Source organism: Mauremys reevesii, linkage group 1, assembly GCF_016161935.1.
Source record: "Mauremys reevesii isolate NIE-2019 linkage group 1, ASM1616193v1, whole genome shotgun sequence".
Taxonomy (NCBI): domain Eukaryota; kingdom Metazoa; phylum Chordata; order Testudines; family Geoemydidae; genus Mauremys; species Mauremys reevesii.
The window spans coordinates 202,307,294-202,328,139 of NC_052623.1; the positions used below are offsets into that span (position 1 = coordinate 202,307,294).

The 20,846-nt window shown below is 42.3% G+C and overlaps 1 protein-coding gene across 5 annotated transcripts; it reads left to right on the plus strand.

Moving 5' to 3' along the window:
• Nucleotides 1–233: 233 nt before the first annotated feature.
• On the plus strand, nucleotides 234–20,408 carry LOC120401628. 5 transcript variants are annotated; one of them, XM_039531776.1, is made up of 9 exons: nucleotides 234–387; nucleotides 2,438–3,120; nucleotides 7,625–7,727; nucleotides 9,118–9,236; nucleotides 13,269–13,370; nucleotides 15,394–15,620; nucleotides 17,059–17,122; nucleotides 17,959–18,021; nucleotides 18,724–20,408. In XM_039531776.1, the coding sequence occupies exons 1-9, from the start codon at nucleotides 309–311 to the stop codon at nucleotides 18,919–18,921; spliced, it is 1,638 nt and encodes a 545-aa protein (XP_039387710.1). In that variant the 5' UTR covers nucleotides 234–308; the 3' UTR covers nucleotides 18,922–20,408. The 5 variants fall into 5 exon arrangements, with proteins under 5 accessions (XP_039387710.1, XP_039387726.1, XP_039387737.1 ...); XM_039531792.1 differs by lacking the exon at nucleotides 234–387 and adding an exon at nucleotides 399–528; XM_039531803.1 differs by lacking the exon at nucleotides 234–387 and adding an exon at nucleotides 616–621.
• Nucleotides 20,409–20,846: the final 438 nt, after the last annotated feature.

Here is a 20,846-nt window from a genome sequence, read left to right on the forward strand (position 1 = left end):
CCCCCTCCTCAAGGAACTGGGCTGCAACGCCTAGAAGACGGTTTGTGTGACCCAGGTACCAGGGAGGCGGGGTTACAAGGAGCCCTGTTTGCACAAGCGCCCCAGTAGCTTTCCCCTCCCTGCCCTTTTTGAGCCACGCGCCAAGCCCCAGCCAGCAGCGCTCAGCTTTGGGAACGCGCCGCGCGTGCCCGCAAACAAGCAAGCCCGGTGGGGGTCGGGTCGCTGCTCTCCTCTGATTGGCTGGAGTGGTAGCCAGTCAAGAGGCTGGGAGCAGTAGGCCAATCGGCGGGCGCTGGTCATTCTGCCCAATGAGAACCCGAGGAGCGGCGGTTGGAAAGAGCGGCCGGCGCTGCGGCGCGGGTACAAGGCTCGGGCCGCCTGCAGCAGGTAAGGTGGTGGACGCCCCTCCCCCCTCCGGGTCCGGCGCTGCAGCTGGGCCGCCGCGAAGCTGCCCGGGTCTCGTGACGCAGCCGTTTCCCCGAGTTACCTGAATTCGCATTGGGCGCCTCCGTGTAGACGCGCGCTGGGGTGGGACTGGTTCTGTCGGCTCAGCGGGTGCTCGCGGGTGGGCTGCAGGAGCGGCGCTGGCGGGGCGGCCCCTGTGGGACCTCGGGCCTGGCAGTGAGCACGTCCCCCCGGTTACAGCACCCGAGGCAGGAGGTGCCTGGGAGGGACACCCCGCTGCTGCTGCAACAACCGGGGGAGGGGCGGCGCCGCCGCCGCTCGGGTGTGTAGCGAGCCCCCTGGGGGACTTGCTGGCCACACCACCCCTTGTACCCGCGCTAGGCCGGCGGTGCGCGGGGCATATGCGCTACCTACCACTGCAAGGTAGAGGTCACTGGGGAGAGCCAGGGGCAAGGCCCAGCAGAGCCAGGGGCAAGGCCCAGCAGAGCCAGGGGCAGACCCCAGGTCTCCTGAGGCCCAGTCCTGTGTTCAAGCCACCAGGCTGCGCTGCCTCTTTTAATTTCACCTTTAACTAAATCGGTGCAGCTCTGTGTGTAGACAAGCCCTGGGTTTAGCTAAATCAGTTCAAAGCGGACCCAAGCCGGTGCTAAACTGGTTGAGGTTCACCTTTGCTGTGGGCTTGCAGTGGTTTAACAGGACTGATTTAAAATTAATTTTGTTAAACCAGTACAGTTTCTTTCCTATAAAGAAGACCAGGGATGAGCTGGAGTTTGCATCAAACTAATATACAATTTACTCCTATTTCAAACTCAGCTGGTGCAAACCCTGGCTTGCCCCCCTTGTCTGTTGTTTCAGGATCAGTGCTGGAGCAGCTACAGTGATGGCTGCATCAGGGCTATTCCTAAGCAGACAAGGCCTGCAGACTTGTGGTGTCTCCACTAGTGAGTTTAGGTAATGGCTGTACTGTAAGAAACTTACACTGGAAGCCGCACTCCTTGTAGTCTCCTATTTCTCTGCCTCCCAACTTTCTCTACGTATTTTTCCTTTGGCCTGAAACTCTCATTCACAGTTTAAGCCCAAAGATATGTGAGTTTGATTTTTTTTTTTTAACTTCCCTTTCAGTTTGGAGGAGGCAGAAATGTTACAGAACCGTGGGGGTGGAGGGAAGGACACAAAATGTTTGTTTTTAATATTTTTATTTTAACCCTCAAAGATGCGCTCTGGAGCTCAGAATTCAAACTTGTCCTCCAGAGTCCTCAGTGGTGATTACAGTCTTTGACATGTCTGAAGTAAAATGTTGCATTAGACATGGCAGTTGCCTATTGTAATTCTTTAGGATGCTACTTGCTGTGGCAGACAATCCAGGAAGTCTGCAGCTCAGATTTTCTCAGGATCTTCCAAGTGCAATTCTGCTTTGAAAATTGACTGTAAAAATGGCATCATGAGGTTCCATGTTTAATGACTCTCAGTGACTCCAGATAAAATGCTCATTTTATAAGCAACACCTTGAAATGTCTAATTACAACTCCTGCAAATTTATATTGGGGATTTAAAAACAAAGATGGGTTCTTCCTGATTATCGCAGAGCCAAAATGTTCTTTAATCAGAATTTTGGCAATTTTAAGTTTAGTATCCGTGATCAAAGCCACAAATCTGTTAATCAGTGAACCAGAAGACAATCTAGCTTTTCCATAATTATACTGGCTTTCCAGGGCTAACAACGCAATACACTTCAGTCAGTTAAGTAAATAGATTTGATTCTGAATACACAAGTAGAGCAGATCTGTTGAATAAGTAGGTGGCATTTTTACAGTATCTTTACTGAGTAGAACTGTACTTCAGATGGAGCTTTGTCTCAAATTATCTGAAAATAATTATACTTTTAAAAGTTACTTTTTTCTTTCTTGGGATATTGTAAAGAAGACTTTTCAGTACTTTGTTAATCTTTCGTGTTATGGGGGTTAAAGCAAGTTAATTTTTTTCTTCACGTTTTCCTTTGACTATGTGTGATGCTTTTTACGACTGGGAGAAGACATGGAAACAAGGAAATTAGATGGAAGTTTCTTTAAAACTGCCCTGAATAAAGATGAAATTGAAAACAGTCTCAGTGAAATTAGTAATCTTAAAATGACTGAGAGAGAGAATGGCAAATACAATAAAAATAATGAAGTCAAATGTGAAAGCCTTTGTCCAGCTCCTCAGAACATTTGGTGTCTTGGTCTGCAAACTCCAAGAACTCCTGCTCCAGGGATCCTAAAACTGTTGCCATCTCAATCATCTGAATTTGTGGGAGAAGAAGATTACTCTTCAAAAAAAATTCCCAAATTAGGAGAATGGAGTATAACAACTTTTAAAGACAATATTATTCCCACAGGGAGAGAACTTCCTCGTACCCCATTATGCACAAATCAACAAGGGAAATTGTTACTAAAAGCTTTAAAGGACGATACAGTATTGAATGAGAGACATTCAACAGGTGTAGTTGGACCTAGCCATTCAGAATGTGAAACACTTAAGTTACAGACTGATGGTGATGTGCTGGAGAAACTTTTGACGGAGGAGACTTCTGTAAACACTTGTGCCTCAAATGCATGGGTTTACACTAGGAAAAAAGATTCCATTTGCCAATGTATGCAGCAGCCTGATGACAACCACATCATCTCTGGCAATACAGAAAATGGCGAGGAGGTGGCACCACCTCTAGTTGAGGATGAGGTAAGATGTCTTCTTTCAGTTACTTTAGAGCTGTTATTGTGTCTTGTGCAAATAATGGTCTTATAAAATTATTTACCTGCAGTTTTAACTCTGTCATAAACATGCAACTTGGGGGAGTGGGAAGAATCCAGTAGTTCTGCAGACATGTGGGCATGTCTGTTGAAAACACTATTAAAGAGTTTGCTTTCCGGTGACCTATGAAGTTTGACAATGTAACACTGAAACCCTACCAGTAATCTTAGAGTTGATTTGCAAAGACTATCAGTGCCAGTGGTCAGTTGTTTTCCTTTGTCTATAAATAAAAACCTGGTGGGAGAAGATGAGATGTACTAATTCTAAAATCTTGAAGCACGTGGGGCCAGATGATCTAAATAGGCACTTAGTGGGATTTTCAGAAGCTTCTAAGTGCATTAGTTGTCTAACTCCCACTGATTTGTTAAGCAACCTGCTTAAGAACTTTTGAAAATCTCATGTAAAATACCTTTGAAAATCTGGTCCATAGTGACTAGAAACAATCTATCAATTGATTAACTTTGTTTAGTGAATCAGTTTTAAACTTACTTGCTTATACATTTTCTATTTAACACATATAAGGTAGTTTTTATTTAACTAATAAAACAATTTTAAAATGCTGTTTACTTGCATTTAACTGAATTTTAATTGAATTCCAATTTCTAGTCTACAAGCAGTTTGACAGAAACTACTAGTGGAAAAAAAATCTACAAAGGAAATGCATTATTCACCATTTTTAATGTTTAAAAATTGTTAATTAAACTGAATAAATGAATGTTGTGCTATAATTGTTTAAATAAAATGTATATAAATGTAAAGTAGCTTCCTGGTTAGCAGTAAGTGACAAATTTAGAGAGCTATATTTAGTTGCAAATCAATATCTTTTAATGGTTATCATACAATGAGAATGAACTTCTTCTTCAAGAAAACAACCAAAAAGTACAGATGCACAACTAAATTAAAATTTCATTATTTGAACCACTGTGATTGAAATAATCAGACTGGACCGATTCAAATCTCTTGGTAATGGTGGTGGTTTTGTTTTAGTACTTGTGCCATCCAATCCCTGGTGAGAGGTGGAACCACTATGCAGTACACATCTTCTGGATTTGTGAGATGTTTTACTATTAATACTCAGTATTGTTGAATATCACTAAAATCTTTAGCACCCATACTTTGAAAATAAGGTTATTTTGATTATCTTCCTTACCCCAGCTCTAACATCCAGTATTTCTAGAGCAGTTTATATTCTCTCAAACTTCTAGACTAAATGATCAGTGCTGTATACCATTTTAAAGGTGGGATTACATGATCTCAGATGGGATACACTGTGTTTACCAAGCTCAAGATTCTGAACACTAAAATCAGGCCAGACTTGAAGAGGGGCTGAGGAAAAGGCATAGTGGTATTTGAATATTAAGTTTGTGAGACAGCAGAGCAAGATTTTTAAAGGGACAATGGCAACTTGAAAACTGTCCAAAAATATTGTACTACTAGAGTAATAAGTGACACACTTAAAAGTTGTTAATGAAAAGCTAGCAACAGTGTTTGTACATCTGACAGCACGTTGTATAGTTTCACTTTTCTTTTGTAGTCATTTTTAAACCCTTGTTGAAAATATACTTAAACATAAATATGGAAGCTGAAAAAAACCTTTTAAAAAAGTAAAAATCAAAATAAGATTTAAAAAAAACAAAACTCAGCATATATCCTATGTTAGGAACTAGATTGTGTGTGTGGTGTGGTGTGGTGGGTTTTTTTTTTTATTTTTTTTTATTTTTTGAAAGCAGTCAGGTTGATAGTATTCCTTTTATAAAAGCAAGACCTGGATCTTGACCAAGTTTAACTTTCAATTCATAGTATTAAAGTGTGCTTTAATCCAAAAGCAAGTTGGTTTCAGTAGGAAACTGGCATATTTGAATTTAAAGTTCTCAAGGTTTGTAGGATTGAAATAGAGTTGTAAACGTCTCATAGTCCATTGTAACCAAGTATTACACTCTTAAATTACTAGATTTATCCTTTTAGTACAAACTATGCGGCTTTACAGTTACTAGCCTGTTAAGTGACTGTTAGGATTTGTCACTCTCTCATAGTGTTATAGCTAGGAATAGGAAGAGACTTTATTTTATTTTAAATAAAATACTGTACATACTTGTTCATAAGCCAAATGTTGGTGGTAAAGTGCTGCATCAAAGAGTGGGGGTCGGCTTATAAACGGGTCTACACCAAAGTTTGATGATTTTAAACTCTATGGAATCATTGAATTGAATATCTAATACATTGTTGTTTTGTTTACCTGGAGTGTCTGCAGGCATGGAGCCCCTCAGCAACCTGTGGACGCAGTTCCCTGTTCCCAGCCAATGGGAGCTAAGGGGCTCCATGCCTGCAGACACTCCAAGTAAACAAAGCGTCCCAACCCACTAGCGGCTTACCCTGGCAGGCCGGGAGCCAAAGTTTACCAACCCCTGAAATATAGGCTCGGTTTATGAAAGGGTCATACAGTTTTTGCTATTTTTACCTAACCATCTTGGGTGTGGGAAGGTCGGCTTATAAACGAATGGGCTAATGAAAGAGTATAAACGGTACTTTAAATTGTTTGAAGTCCACACCACAGTTCTTCAGGAGTTTGTTGCATGTTGAGATTCTGATCCTGCATTCAGCTTGCACAGGCAGATCTTTGTGCCCATGCGGAGGTATAATTACTTAAATAGGGCTTTTTGTGGGCAAATCCTTACATCTGCACGGTGCCCCATTGAAATCAGTAGGGTGTAAGTATCTGCCTTCATGAATCCAGTTGCAGGATGGGGCCTATAGCTGTTGTTTAGAAAGTGCATGCTATTTTTACAAATGCTCTAAAACTGTTTGCAAAGCCCATGGTAACTTCCCAGATTGTCTTTAGACAGGAGCTCTGCCGCCTTTTAAAAACAAAAATTAAGAATGGTAAACCTCCTAAAGAGAGAATAATTCACTAGGAAAAAGTGATGTTTCCCAGGAATAAACATACTACTAAGGCAGGGGTGGGCAAACTACGGCTCGCGGGCTGCATCCGGCCTGCCAGCCATTTTAATTCAGTCCTTGAGCTCCCACTGGGGAGCAGGGTCTGGGGCTTGCCCTGCTCCGGCACTCCAGAAGGGAAGCAAGGTCAGGGGCTGCTCCATGTGGCTCCTGGAAGCAGCAGCATGGTCCCACTCCAGCACTCCAGAAGAGGAGCAGGGTCAGGGGCCACTCCATTCAGCTCCTGGAAGCAGTGGCCTGGCCCCCCCTTTGGTGCTCCAGCTGGGAAATAAGGTCAGGGCTGTGCCACAGGGCTCCCAGAAGCAGCAGCATGGTCCCGCTCCAGCACCCCAGAAGAGGAGCAGGGTCAGGGGCCACTCCATGCAGCTCCTGGAAGCAGTGGCCTGGTCTCTTTTCCCCCCCCCCCCCCCTCGGCGCTCCAGCTGGGAAACAGGATTGGGGCTGTGCCACGAGGCTCCCAGAAGCAGCAGCATGGCCTCCCCTTTGGCTCCTATGTGTAGGGGCTTCCGCTCTGCACACTGTTCCCACCTCAACCGCCGCACCTGCAGCTCCCTTTGGCCCGGGAACCGCAGCCAAGGGAAGCTGAAGGGGTGGTGCCTGCGGACAGGGCAGTGTGTAGAGCCACCTGGTTGCGCTGCCGCTTAGGAGCTGGAGAAGGGACATGCCTCTGCTTCGGGGAGCTGTTTAAGGTACGCGCCACCTGGAGTCTGCACCTCTGAGCCTTGCCCCAGTCCTGATCCACCTCCTGCTCTCCGAACCCCTCAGTCCCAGCCCGGAGCACCCTCCTACACGCCAAACACCTCATCTGCACCCTTAGCCCTCCCCCCGCACTCCGCTCCACAGCCCGGAGCCCCCTCCCCCACCCTGAACTCATTTCTGGCCCCACCCCAAGCCCACACCCCAACCTCAATTTTGTGAGCATTCATGGCCCACCATACAATTTCTGTTCCCAGCTGTGACCCTTGGGCTAAAAATCTGCCCACCCCTGTACTAAGGCATTTATAGCCAGTATCTGCTTTCCACAGCCCATTTTGACTAAGGGCTTGTCTACTCGTAAACCGCTGCAGCTGCACTGCTGTAGCACTTCAATGAAGGTAAAACCTATGTCAGTGGGAGGGGTTCTCCCATTGGCATAGGTATTCCTCTCCACCTCCCAGAGAGGCGGTAGTTAGGTTGACGGGCGAATTCTCCCATCAACCTAGTGCTGTCTCTTCCAGGGTAAGGTTGGTTTAACTGCATCACTTAGGGATACACCAGCCTAATTTCTTAGTATAGACCAGGCCTTAGGTAGACAGGATGGAGCCACTCAGTGTGATAAAACACCTTTATGTTGGATCCCTGTATATTAAGAACCTGTTCCTGAATTCTATCAATCTGTTCAACAGCCATGCAAAGAAGCTTATATTCTTTATGTATTCTATGAAGATTTTGTTTATGATTTACTAATGGTAAACATCTCTGGGTGTGCCCTTTACAGCAAGAATTACAAGAAATAGTTGAACCTCTGCAAGGTTCTCCAGTACCAAAGTGTTTCACTACTACAACAAACAGGACAAGACTAAGTCAGATACCAGTTCAAGGCAAGTACTGGTTTTATTGTATGTATAGTTCTTTCTGTTTAGACACGCTTGTCCATTGTTTGCTAATGCGTGTGTTCCTACATTGTATCACAGTTCTTGTGCAAATTTAGGATGTGGGTGAAGTCCTCAGACTTTAGTAGTGCGATAACTTTCATTTAATTTTTAATAGCTTGTAGCTATGAAAATAAGCACTAACTTTAGACTATTTTAAAACGCAGGTTACATATGCAACTCTGGGTGAATGAGAGCACTAAAATTGCCTTTCTTGTTACTGTCATCAGTATACCTTGTTAGAACAAATATTAATACAAAACAACTAGAACCAGAACAAACTCAAAACAAAACTAAGCTAAATCAAATCAGTTGACCAAGCGCTGGACTAAGTAAATTACCTTCATTCTCCTTTGCCATTCAGAGGCCTTGTATCTGAATCTCTGTGAGGAAAAATGCTATCATGCAGTCCCCATTTTCTGATTTAAGCTTTTTTTATTTAATGAACCACGCTTCCACAGAAGAGATGCCAACTGTGCAGTGTCCCACCAAATCTAATGGGGATATATGCAAACCCATGTATTTCCACATCCTTGTAACACTTTATATAATAGAAGTTGAAGAATAGATAACAGGAATTCTGTCTTCTCTTCTTTCCTAATCCCTTCTTGCCAGTTTCTTCACAATATATTTTGTTGCTGTCCAGCCTTGTTTAAAATGATTTACAGGTCTTCAAACACTTCCCAAGGAGACACATCCACAGTTTAATAGATTTTATTAGAAGCATTTTCCTGTTTGCAGTCTTTCTACCTATCCTTCATTCCATTTATCACACTAGAGTACAGCTAACTGTTAAACTTGAAGTTCTGCTTTCTCTCACCCTTAAAAAGTTATGACAGACTGAAAATATTTCTGGCCTTGTGGCTTATTGGCCTAAAGCTCTCTAATGATTGTTCTTTGCAGTTTCTAAAAGAGGTGCCTGAGACAGGCAACACACTTTTGATTGTGATTCTAAAGATAGATTAGCAGAATATTTTCACTTAAAATTCCCATTGCTTTCCCCCCACCCCCTCCCCGAGTGCCATCCTCTGTTGCACCTGATAAGTGATTAGGAAAGAAGGCTTTGCTTTGCTTTGAAATATTGTATTATGGAATAGAAAGCAGACAGCTCCCTTCCTGTTTTTACCATGCTAATAAGTGACTTTTTGCTCATCTACTAATTGTCAGAGCTGTTTAAGAGCTAAATCTTATTCCTACTGAAGTTGATGTTACTAACTCCCATTCAAGACAGTGGCACCGCATCTGACCTGAGATTTGAGGCATATGCAGATACTTGGCAGTAGTGAGCCTCCATGTCAACTTCTGGTTCTTTGAGAACTGTTTTTTTGTATGTGACTAGGGTTGAGTGAGATGAATATATCAATGATGGTTAACAGAATAAAAGGCTACCAATGCACTAAAGAAGATATGGAATTTCTTCGACACATGAAAAACCAAGAACAAGCACAGAAATTGAAGGTAAGATTGTCTGTCTGTCTGTCTGTCTATTTTGGTCTCCATCTTAGAATGTAAGGATCTGTTTAGTTGTCATTTTTTTTCTAAATAAACTAGGTAGAGAGCACATGGAACTATTGATCACTTTGTAATAGTACATGGTTTTTAATCAGAAACCAGATTCTAAACCTGTGGTATCACTTTGCTGCCACACGGTTGTGCTCCTTTGAGTGATTGCACATATGCATTCCACTCTTGGTGTGCTCCCCTGCCCAGTCACCGGGAATTTTTCCCTTCGGGTAGCTCAAGTGCCATCTGCTGCCCCTGCGTTGTTTGTTTTGTTGTGTTTTTTGTAGGGAGAGGTGAATACAGTTTTAAAAATAAAGCAGTAGTGAGGGTCAGATTAGAGGATTGAATTAGAATATGGGGCCTTCCCATGGTTCAAAGCCAGTCCAAGTTGTTACCATCTAATAGCAGTTTGTAATTGGTATGAAATAAGTTTGGTCTCTAGCTAGTGGACAGGTAGCTCACAAGACCATGTGTCCTGGTACTAATTTTACTCTTGGGGGAATTCTGCACCACTGTGCAATGCAGAATTTGTGCAGAATTTCATGTTTTTCCCACAGAATTGGGGCTGCAGTGCTACTGGCCGGCCCGGTGGGGATGGAGCCTCTGCACGCTCTGGCTGACCGGCTTGATTCTTGTGGGCCTGGGAGACCTGGCTCTGGCAAAGGGTGAAGAAGGCCAGGGCCAAACCCTGTCCCCTAGTGGGACAGAGTTTACGGGTCAGAACCTGTACCTGGGCTCTGGGAGGGAGGAGGGTATGTGTCTGGGCCGGCAGCCCCACACAGCCCTCTCCAGCATCCCCCAACGGGGATTGGATTTGTGACGGGTTGGCTCACAGAAACCCCATTGGGGTTGCCAACTGATATGCCAAGACTACTTCTGCCCTTGCTTTCCCTGCCCTCCCAGCTTGGGACTTCAGTGCCCTGCCTGGTTTGAGCCAGACCTGCTGGCCTGATGCAAACCCAGACCCAGGTCTGAACCACGTCCCCTAACAGCTGTAGGCTTAATTGGAGCAGGTTAAGAAGTGTTCCTGTGTTTAACACTCAGATAAGTTATTAATGGTTCCCAATCCTGCTAGAAAGTATAACAAGTGGGGTTCCGCAGGGGGTCTGTTTTGGGACTGGCTCTGTTCAATATCTTGATCAACGACTTAGATATTGGCATAGAAAGTACACTTATTAAGTTTGCAGATGAGACTAAACTGAGAGGGATTGCAACTGCTTTGGAGGATAGGGTCATAATTGAAAATGATCTGGACAAATTGGAGAAATGGTCTGAGGTAAACAGGATGAAGTTTAACAAAGACAAATGCAAAGTGCTCAACTTAAGAAGGAACAATCAGTTTCTCACACACAGAATGGGAAGAGACTGTCTAGGAAGGAGTACGGCAGAAAGGGATCTAGGGGTTATAGTGGACCACAAGCTAAATATGAATCAACAGTGTGATGCTGTTGCAAAAAAAGCAAACATGATTCTGGGATGCATTAACAGGTGTGTTGTGAGCAAGACACGAGAAGTCATTCTTCCGCTCTACTCTGCGCTGGTTAGGCCTCAACTGGAGTATTGTGTCCAGTTCTGGGCACCGCATTACAAGAAAGATGTGGAGAAATTGGAGAGGGTCCAGAGAAGAGCAACAAGAATGATTAAAGGTCTTGAGAACATGACCTATGAAGGAAGGCTGAAAGAATTGGGTTTGTTTCTTTTGGAAAAGAGAAGACTGAGAGAGGACATGATAGCAGTTTTCAGGTATCTAAAAGGGTGTCATAAGGAGGAGGGAGAAAACTTGTTCACCTTAGCCTCTAAGGATAGAACAAGAAGCAATGGGCTTAAACTGCAGAAAGGGCGGTTTAGGTTGGACATTAGGAAAAAGTTCCTAACTGTCAGGGTGGTTAAACACTGGAATAAACTGCCTAGGGAGGTTGTGGAATCTCCATCTCTGGAGATATTTAAGAGTAGGTTAGATAAATGTCTATCAGGGATGGTCTAGACAGTATTTGGTCTTGTCACAAGGGCAGGGGACTGGACTCGATTACCTCTCGAGGTCCCTTCCAGTCCTAGAATCTATGCTTTACTAAGGCTTCTTAGAAATCAAGCAAGTACACAGCCGATTATTCATAACTTCGAACACAACAATGACACATGCATACAAATAGGATGAATAGATTCAGTAGATCATAACCTTTACAGAGATACATTACATGGCATATGTAGCATAAAACATATTCCAGTTATGTCATTTATACATTCATAAGCATATTTCCATAAAGTCACAGGGTTGTCATAGGGGTTTCATTAAGCCTCTACTCCTGAGGGAATCACTTTTTGTCATCTGCATTGTTGACATACTTGCTGACAGGCATTTGAAATACATGACCAAAATAATTGAAACTGGTGTGATTATATTGTTACTTTGACAAATAAAATTTGCAGAATATTTTAAAATATTGTGCACAATTTTTAAGTTTTTGGCACATAATTCTCCTAGGAGTATGATTTGCACCCTTGTTAGTAGTCTCGGAAAAGAGGCTAAAGATTAAATGTGCACCCTTTTATCCCACATGCTGTGTCAGAACTGAAGCAAATTAGGGTAATTGGGAAAGCTTGCACTGCTGGTGCTTCATCTGTAATGGAGGTCTCCAGATCTGTCAGTCTGGTGAGAGAATAAGTTTTGTGAAAGAGCATAAACAACTAACTGGTTATAAACTGCTTGATCAATGTCTGCAGGATTGAGGTTATAGTAAGAGTATGAACCTATTGACTTAGTATGGTTGTAACTAGGGACTGTGTTTTCTGGAAATAGCTATTATTGCTGCGTTTTTTCCAAAATGACTCTTCATTTCTAGAATCAGAGATCAGAGGGAGGTGGGGAATGCAGGGTCACCACTTCACCACCTTCCAGATTTCTGCTTGGAGACACCTGGCTCATCCCCAAGGCACAAGGCCAAGCCTGGGGTAGATCTGACACGTGGGTGGGGCATACAGGGTCATGTGCCCACCCCCCGATTTCTGCCTAGAGACACCTAACGCATCCCCAGGGCAGAGGCTGGGGGCTTGCTGCTGTTGAGCCTTCTTACTGCCAACTTTTCCCTCGCCTCCCAGCATAGAGCTGGCTCTAGGTTTTCAGTGCCCAGCCTCTGTCCACCACCTCTCCTGCACAGCTGACTTCTACTCCCTTCCCCCAGCACGCAGCTGGTCTGGCTCCAGCCCTCAGTGTCCAGTGTCTGTCTCCCACCTCCCCAGCACACAGCTGGCCTGGCTCTAGCACTCAGTGCTCAGAATCTGTCTCCCACTTCCTCTGCACAGCTGGCTGTAGCCCTTCGTATTGCAACACAAAACAATATTTTTTGTATGAATATAATGCATATCCAAAATTTCCAAAACATACATCATATTTTAATTGCTGGAAAACCCTGGCCCTAGTCATAACTCTAATAGTGAGCTTTTTGCACACAATCACACAGACTATTCACTGTAACATTTGGGTTTAAATAATTAAAATAATATGGAATACCTTGCCAACTAATTTTCTACTGAAATCACTTGAGAAACTAATGGCCTGAAAAGCTGCAAGGCTGGAATAGAATTCAAAGGGTCATTTTGTCTGTAACCAAACAGTATAGTGTTTGTACAGTAACACTAAAATAAAGCTTGTAATTTACATGACTTAATAAAAATGGATATTGGTCATACTAGGTGAGAGAGGCTGATGAAGAATAACTATAAATGTGTATAACAGAATAAGCAGTCATGTGCAATACCGACTAGTGAGGAACCAGCTCCAGTAGTTTCTGATTTTAATTTCACATGGTAGTTTGGGTTTTGGTTTTTTTAATGAATCACAAATGTTTCTAGAAAAAGAGGTTGCTCTATTTTTGCATGCTCCAGATTTTTAAAAATTAATTTTTCATGAACCAGAAATGCTTTGTACTTTTATATAGTACTAAAAGACTGTGTGTGTGTGAGATACTAAGATGAAAACTTCTTTTACAGGCAAAATATTTACATCTACAAAAGGAACTAACCAGCATGGTTCAGACAAAGGAGCTGCTATTAGCACAGCGAGAGAAAGTGCAAGAAGAGATTGTACAAATGGTAACTGGCCCGCAACGTATAAACTACAATGCAAGATTAATGCTGCCAATTTTTTTGTTTCCTTTCTTCAGTTCAAGTAATAGTTTTTTATATCAACTCCTCATTTAAAGTTGTCCCTGTTTCGTTGTTATGTTGCTGATCAATTAGGGAACATGCTCATTTAAAGTTGCGCAATGCTCTCTTAGAACGTTGTTTGGCAGCTGCCTGCTTTGTCCGCTGCTTGCAGGAAGAGCAGCCCATTGCAGCTAGCTGGTGGGGGCTTGGAACCAGGGTGGACCGGCAGCCCCCGTATCAGCTCCCAGCTCCCCTAAATTCCCTGTGCTGCAGCCGCCCAGCAGGTTATCAATCGGCATTTCAACTGTCCCTCCCCCCACTCCCATGTGCTGCTCCTGCCTTCTGCCTGGAGCTGCTCCCAGGAGTTTAAGCTTGCTGTGTAGGGGAAGGGGAAAGAGGGGGGGCTAACGTCAGGGTGTCCCCCTCCCCCCTACTCCTGCATAGAGCAGGGTGGGGACAGGACATGGCTCAGGATGAAGAGAGCTTGCTGGCTATAGTTGCTATGTCTACTTCCTGATTGATTGATTTTTTTAAGACAATGTACTTAGAGTGAGGTACTTAAAGGGGCAATGCGCCTCTCTCTCTCTCTCTCTGCCATGCTGTCCCCCCTCCCTCCATTCGTGCTGCCTTGGAGAGTATGAGGCTACATTAACAAAAATGTGTTAACTCTTGAGGGCTCAGCTGAGTGCTAGTTCATCATTTAGCAGTAATGCATTCCCTGGGAAATATCCCTCCCTCTTCCACCATCTGACTCCACCACCTCAACCAAGCTTCACAATCATTTCTGTGTACAGTATTAAATTGTTTGTTTAAAACGTGTGTGTAAAATACAGCTTTTTGTCTGGTGAAAAACATTTCCCTGGAACCTCCTCCTCTCTCTCCGCCCGCCGCCCCTTTACATTAATTCTTTATGGGTAAATACCATCATTTCATTTAAAGTCGCATTTTTCAGAAACATAACTGCAATGTTAAGTGAGGAGTTACTATAGATAAGCCTTGTGGTTTAATGTTTTGTATTCCCAGGGTATCTTCCTATGTCTGCAGGGGGTGGGAGTTTCTTGTGGTACTGAACAGCAACCTATAGAAAACAAGCAACAGCACTGACAGTTCTCTAAAGAGTGGTTATGATTCAGGGACCCTAAAAGGAGTTGTGGCTACGAGTGCGGGTCGCTTAAAGGATATGAAAATCTTTTGGGTAGGTGTGTTGTGATCTTTGTATTTCATAAGTTATGCAGCATCATGCTGGATCAGAACTTAGATATGGGAGGTCTTCAAGAAATACCTGGATGATGCAGGAAGTAGTGTTACTGATTCAGAAGTGACCCTCTTCGTCTGAATTGGTTGCTATTGAACCAATTAAAAAGCATGGTGCTAGTGACCTTTATGCTGGTGGAGATGCTGCTTTTCAGATAAGACATAATAACAAAACCTGACCGTTTTGTGGTCATTAAAAATCTCCTGACTCTCTTTCCTCCAGTAGGAGTATTAGTTTAGTGTCCTGACCAAGTTCTAAATTTAGTAACTTTTCCTAAAGTTCCTCTAAACAGTTAAGGAGTGCTGTTGTTAAACTGGTGCTATGTTCCACTCCAGAGGTAGGCAAGGAGATATACAGCCTTCGCCTATAAGCTTTAGCCAATTAACATCTATAAAGCATTTTGTGTGGTTAAAAAAAAAAAAAAAAAAAGTCATGTTAATTCCTTGTTCCTAAATGCATCTTTGTAAATCAGGTAAGATTGTGTACAGTAATACAAAACATCTGTTTGAGTTTACCTAAGCGATTATGAAACAAGCCTACATAATGGCTTGGATTAGACCTATTAGTATGAGTTTTCATGGAGTGTTTTACTCTACCAGTATCTTTTAACCAAGAATAAATATATATATATATATATAACCTGTTGACTTGTGCAATAACTTTTTTTTTTTTTTTTGCTGTTCATGAAACACTGGCTTTCTGCCTTCACTTCAGAAAACATCTTGTAATAGAACAGTCCAACTTGGAAGAGCCTTCCTGGGTAAGAAAATGGATCCTGCCGCTCTCGAAGCATTGCCACCAAAAGCTGTACTTGGACAGCTGAATCCTGTGAAACTGCAGCATGTTCAACAGCAAGAGAAGGCTGAACTTCAGGCACTTACAAAAGAGCTAAAGAAGTTAAAACATTCCATTGCCCAACTGCCTCAGAAACAGGGAATAAGGTAGAGGAAACCAACAAGTTTAGAGAATTTTTTGGAGGGGGGGGGTGTAGAATCTTTTTCTAATTTATACGCTTAACTGCAACTTTGTGCTGTAAAAACACACCATGACTAGCGTAGAACTGTGGTATAATGGTAGACTGAAACTTAAGCTACAGCTTCCCTTTCCTGTGGGGGACAGCCCCCCACCCAATTTGAGGACTGGGAACCTTAAGAACCCTAAGAACGGCCATAGTAGGTCAGATTAAAGGTCCATCTAGCCCAGTATCCAGTCTTCTGACGATGGCCAATGCCAGGTGTCCCAGAGGGAACAAACAGAACAAGTAATGATCAAGTGATCCATCCCCTGTCACTCATTCCCAGCTTCTGGCAAACAGAGGCTAGGGACACCATCCCTGCCCATTCTGGCTGATGGACCTATCCTCCAGGAACTTATCTAGTTCTTTTTTGAACTCTGTTGGTCATGGCCTTCTCAAAATCCTCTGTCAGAGAGTTCCACAGATTGACTGACTGTGCATTGTGTGCAGAAATAGACAAATTATGCAAAAGGAACTATCTCCATATGGAATTGATGTCTGAATGCTGCATTCCAGTGAAGTCTGAACAGTCCTAACATCGTGTCTGTTCAGTGGTTGGGGGTGGAGTTTAGCAGCGGTTAGTGTCTGCTTTATACTGGAAGATAGGAAATGTCACCAGGCTATATTTGTTTGGTTTTTTAAAAGTGTTTCTTTTTCTGTCACAAATACAAAACGTTAGAGGCCAAACTGTAGTGCAAGGAAGTTGCTGCATAAACTCCCGTTGATTTCACCGTGCCTGTCTCAGAAGAAGTTGCCCAGTTATGGAGCCCTAATTTCACATAACTGCATGCTCAGTTAATGTGCATATTCAAGCAGTCCTCCCAAGGCTCTGCTCAAGAGTTGAATGGCATTGCATTTACTTAAACTTTTGCCAGTAACTCAAGTAGCCATTGGTTGGACTGATCTGAGTTCCATGCCCAGTGCTAATTGGAATTACACTTGCTATCTAAAAGTGAACATGATCTTTATGCATAACTCCCATTGACAGTGGTGGCAAGCATATTGAGGGGCAAGCATGCAGGGTCTGGCTGAGCATATTGACTGCACTAAATGGCCTTTGAACCTTATCTAAGAAGCAGTTTGCCTGTTCTTATAGCTGCTGGTTAAGCTGCATTGATTTTGTTGTGGCTTAAAACCACTGATATTTTTGGATCAACCCCAAAAAACTCATTCCCTTCTTTAAAGGGTTTAGCCGTAAGCTCATGTACAATACAAATTCTTAAATGAACTAAATCATTCCCTTTTCATCCTTGTCCTCCTGCATGTCAACACCAATTAATTTAGAAGGCTGTAATTCCATAAAGGGGTTATGATAATCAGAAATAGGGCGCATAGTAGGAAATGTTAATATGTTTGTCTTCCAGGCTGGAAAGAGAGTCTTATAAACAACGGATACAGGAAGCGAAACACAGAGTACAGAAAGCACAAGTAAGTTATCTTACTGCCTATAGCCCATCTTCCTAGTAAGTCCCTTGTCTTTCTAGATCACTGTGTGCAAAGAAATAGAATCTGGGCTACAAGTCCAGTGTATGGAACAATTTTGGGTGTAAGATGATGAGGGGGCAGTGGGAGTGCAGAAACAAGTGGGTTTATGAAGAAAAGATGAGGCTTGGTCCACAGAAAATGGGTGACTGTACTTAGCGGGGGCAAGGATTGAAGACCTGTTTCTGCACTCTTTCAAAGCTTGCAGGTTAAGACTACAGCGTTTTGTAAGGGATGAGGGTAAAACTGCTTAATACAGGTAGAGGCTGTGCAAGTCTTCTACACAGCTTTCAAGAATGTTCTGGTTAAAAAATAAATCTGATCATATTTGGGTAGCTCAGACCAAGCTGCAGCACCTACAATTGCTAGTTTGTGGGGGAGCCTCAACCTAGAATTGTAGAGGAAAGCTTTGAGGCTGACAGTGGTGACAAGAACAACTAAGTTATGGATTGTTCTGGACTGGTAGCAAATTTGGTTGAAATTTTTCTTCTGCGTGGAAAAAATCTTTTCACTCTTCTCTACAGTTGAGTCATCTAGTGGTGCAGATCATTTGTGCTTACAATTTGCTTTTCAGTGACTGCAGAAGGTACCAAGAAAACTGTGTCTACAGCGTGGATATTTGAAATTCCAATAATGGCTGGGTGCTCCTTTTGGTATTTAATCTGTAGAAATGCTGGTACATTTCTGCCCCACACCATTCCCACGAGCTGCTGTAGTCTGTCAATGGGATTATCCACCTAGAGTGTACTTAAACTGCTACATTTTTTTTAATTTTCTACCAGGAAGATGTGGAGAATCTGAAGTGCAAAGTTGAAGCAGCACAGTCAAAACTAGTAGAAGTTCAGGTCAGTCAGGCATAAGGGTGCAATGGTAGGGTGGAGGTGAGGTTGTGGAGTAGTAAACAGGCATAGCATGCTATAACCATTGGAAGTCAAAGTCTGTTCTAATGAGTCAGTGGCCTACACTACAAGGTGAATGCTATGCACATACATTTTTTTTAGGGTGAACTCACCCTAACTCTGGGTGCTCAGATACCAGTGTGGTGGGTGAAGTAATAGTAACTATATAGTCTGAGCTTTTCTATTATTCTGCTGCGCGCACACACTTTCTCTTCCCCCCCCCCCCCCAGTCACTTGGCAGGCTATTCCCTTGGGACTTTTTCATTGACCCTAAACCAGATGTATATTGATAAACCTTAGCTTGACAATGTAGTGTGATGTTAACTTTCAGGATGATTGCTTTGGAATGGCAGCAGGCTCATTATCCTTCTACCTACACTCCCCATCTGGCTCATTAAGTAAGGGATTGGGGCTAGGTTGAAAGCACTGAAGTGCACATACAATTACTAATATTAGCATCCTGGACCAGTTTGCATGATGTTATGATAGAGAAAACCCTCCAATCGACTGTCAAATTACCTTGGTTACCAGTGCTTAACTATGAGTCATATCTGCTGCCCCGGAGAAGTCTCTGAAATACCCAAAGAGGGCTACATCTGCTAGTCTTTACTTTTATTTTAGCTAATCTGTATGTATTCTCCTTTTTAGGCACACCTGTGTAATACAAGAGTTGAAATAGAGAAGTGGCACAGTTTGAAAGAGAAGACAACTGTTTCTCAGCCACGAGAGAATGCCCAAGATTCTGTCAATGATTATCTTAAGAGAAGACTTAACAGAATCTTGCGAAGAACAGATCTCTTTTTAGAAAGGGAAAAAATAATTGAAAGACTTAATCTTTTGCAATGAGACCCCCTTGCAAAAATCTGATCGCTAGGTCAAAGAGGCTTTTAGGGCTGCTGCTGTACATACAGATCTCTCCCCATTGGGCACCTGAGTTGTCCAAATTCTATAACCTGTCTGTGTTGAAAGTGTGAACAGATCTGCAGTATTAACAGTTAAGATGCAGCCAGAATCATGAAGATAAAATTTGGGGTTAATGGCTATTTGGAGTCCTCTATGTGAAAGTTGAGTTTTAAATGACACTGTAAATACAAGTTTTTTCTGTGGTACTATTTTCAAGTAAGGAGACTAAGGTGTTCAAACCACTGGATCTGAAACAGTTAATCAGTCATCTAGGAGGAGGAATTAAATCCCTTAGGAATTTTGCACACTGGAAGGAGTTAATCCTGGTGTCACTTTGTATCTAAAATTAACTATAAAATATATTTTAGTGATTAGTACCTAGGAATTAAGATGGGCAGTGCTTTGTCATCACTCCTCATGTACAATGGTGGGGGCAGTGGAAGCCTTTCCCTAAACTGTTTTTGATTACTTGTTTTAAAGCAGGTGCTAATAAGTTACTGATGCCCTAGAGCCAGATGTCTAGTTACATTCAGCATATTAAAATAAGTTTTTACAAAATGCACAGCTAATGGAAATAGTTTCTATTAGTGAGAGTGAGTTTGTCTTAAATGTGTTCCCTGACACAGAATTACCTAAACTGGCATCAGCCCCCTCTTGTTAAATATATCGTGGAAGAATTAGCTTCACCAAAAAGTAAATACATGTTGTCACACAAGGGTAGATACTATACTAGCATCCTACAAAGAATGGAGGAAAGAGCAACTTAGAGGCATAGGCCAGAAAGTGTAATAGACTCCCAGCTTTGGTTTAACAGAGCTAAAAATGACTCCACCCTACACAAGCAGTATGCAAGCCATTCAAGTATTAGAGTCAAGAAAGACAAGGGTACACACTACTATATCAGTCTAGATTTTTCTTATGAGTTCTACATAATCATTCCTGAGCATGAGACATATGTACAATTTATTCAAAATACATAAAAATCTCACTATTTATACAATCTAAAGTCTAGCAATATATACAAATACAGAGTAACTACAGTACAGGCTGAGGTAAGAAAGTACATTCTGGGAGAACAGCCGTTTTCATAGTCAATTACAGTGATTTTTTGTATCTATTATTGCTATAGAATAAAAAACCCCTCAATGTACCTCTGGTTTTACTGTACATGGGACAATGCCACATGTAGTTATGCATCTTACATTCAGTTAAAATCTACAATACAGGCCATTAGCTCAAGTTTGATGCTGAACTGTATGTTAGGCACGTGATCCTGGCATGGTAAAAATGACTAAATTAAACATGTTTAATTTGAGCAGATGTACATTAGCAACATTTTATCTTGCAACATCAACATTTCATGCAAGAGGCAGAGAGTAAAAATGGCAAAATCAACTTAAACTTAGCTTTTGTAAACCTGGAAAGAAGTATAAAATATTTTGGCTTTTTTTTTTTTTTTAAGACAAACAGTAACAGCTTCATCAACTGTGTTTTATAAACAAACTTACTGCATTGGAGGGATTTTGCTTCTAGATGTTTTTCTACTGAAATTCTGATCTGCCTTAAGACATAAGTGCCTTTGAATAAATTCCCTTGTATTTATGTGCTATGGCTGGGGTATAGACAGATGTTAGACCCCACTTTCCTATGGCAGCTGGTTAAAGCAAATCTTTACCTTTTTCCCTGCACCACTCAAGTTATTGTGAAATAAGCTCCGCTAAGCCTTTTCTTTAAAAAAGGGTCATAATTTCTTTTGGCTAAAGCTTTGATCTCAATTTTGACAATTCACTTGTTAAATTTATTTCAAAGCACTGATGTGCGCAGATTGCCCATAGGTAGCACTACAATTTTTTTTAATCCAGAATAAG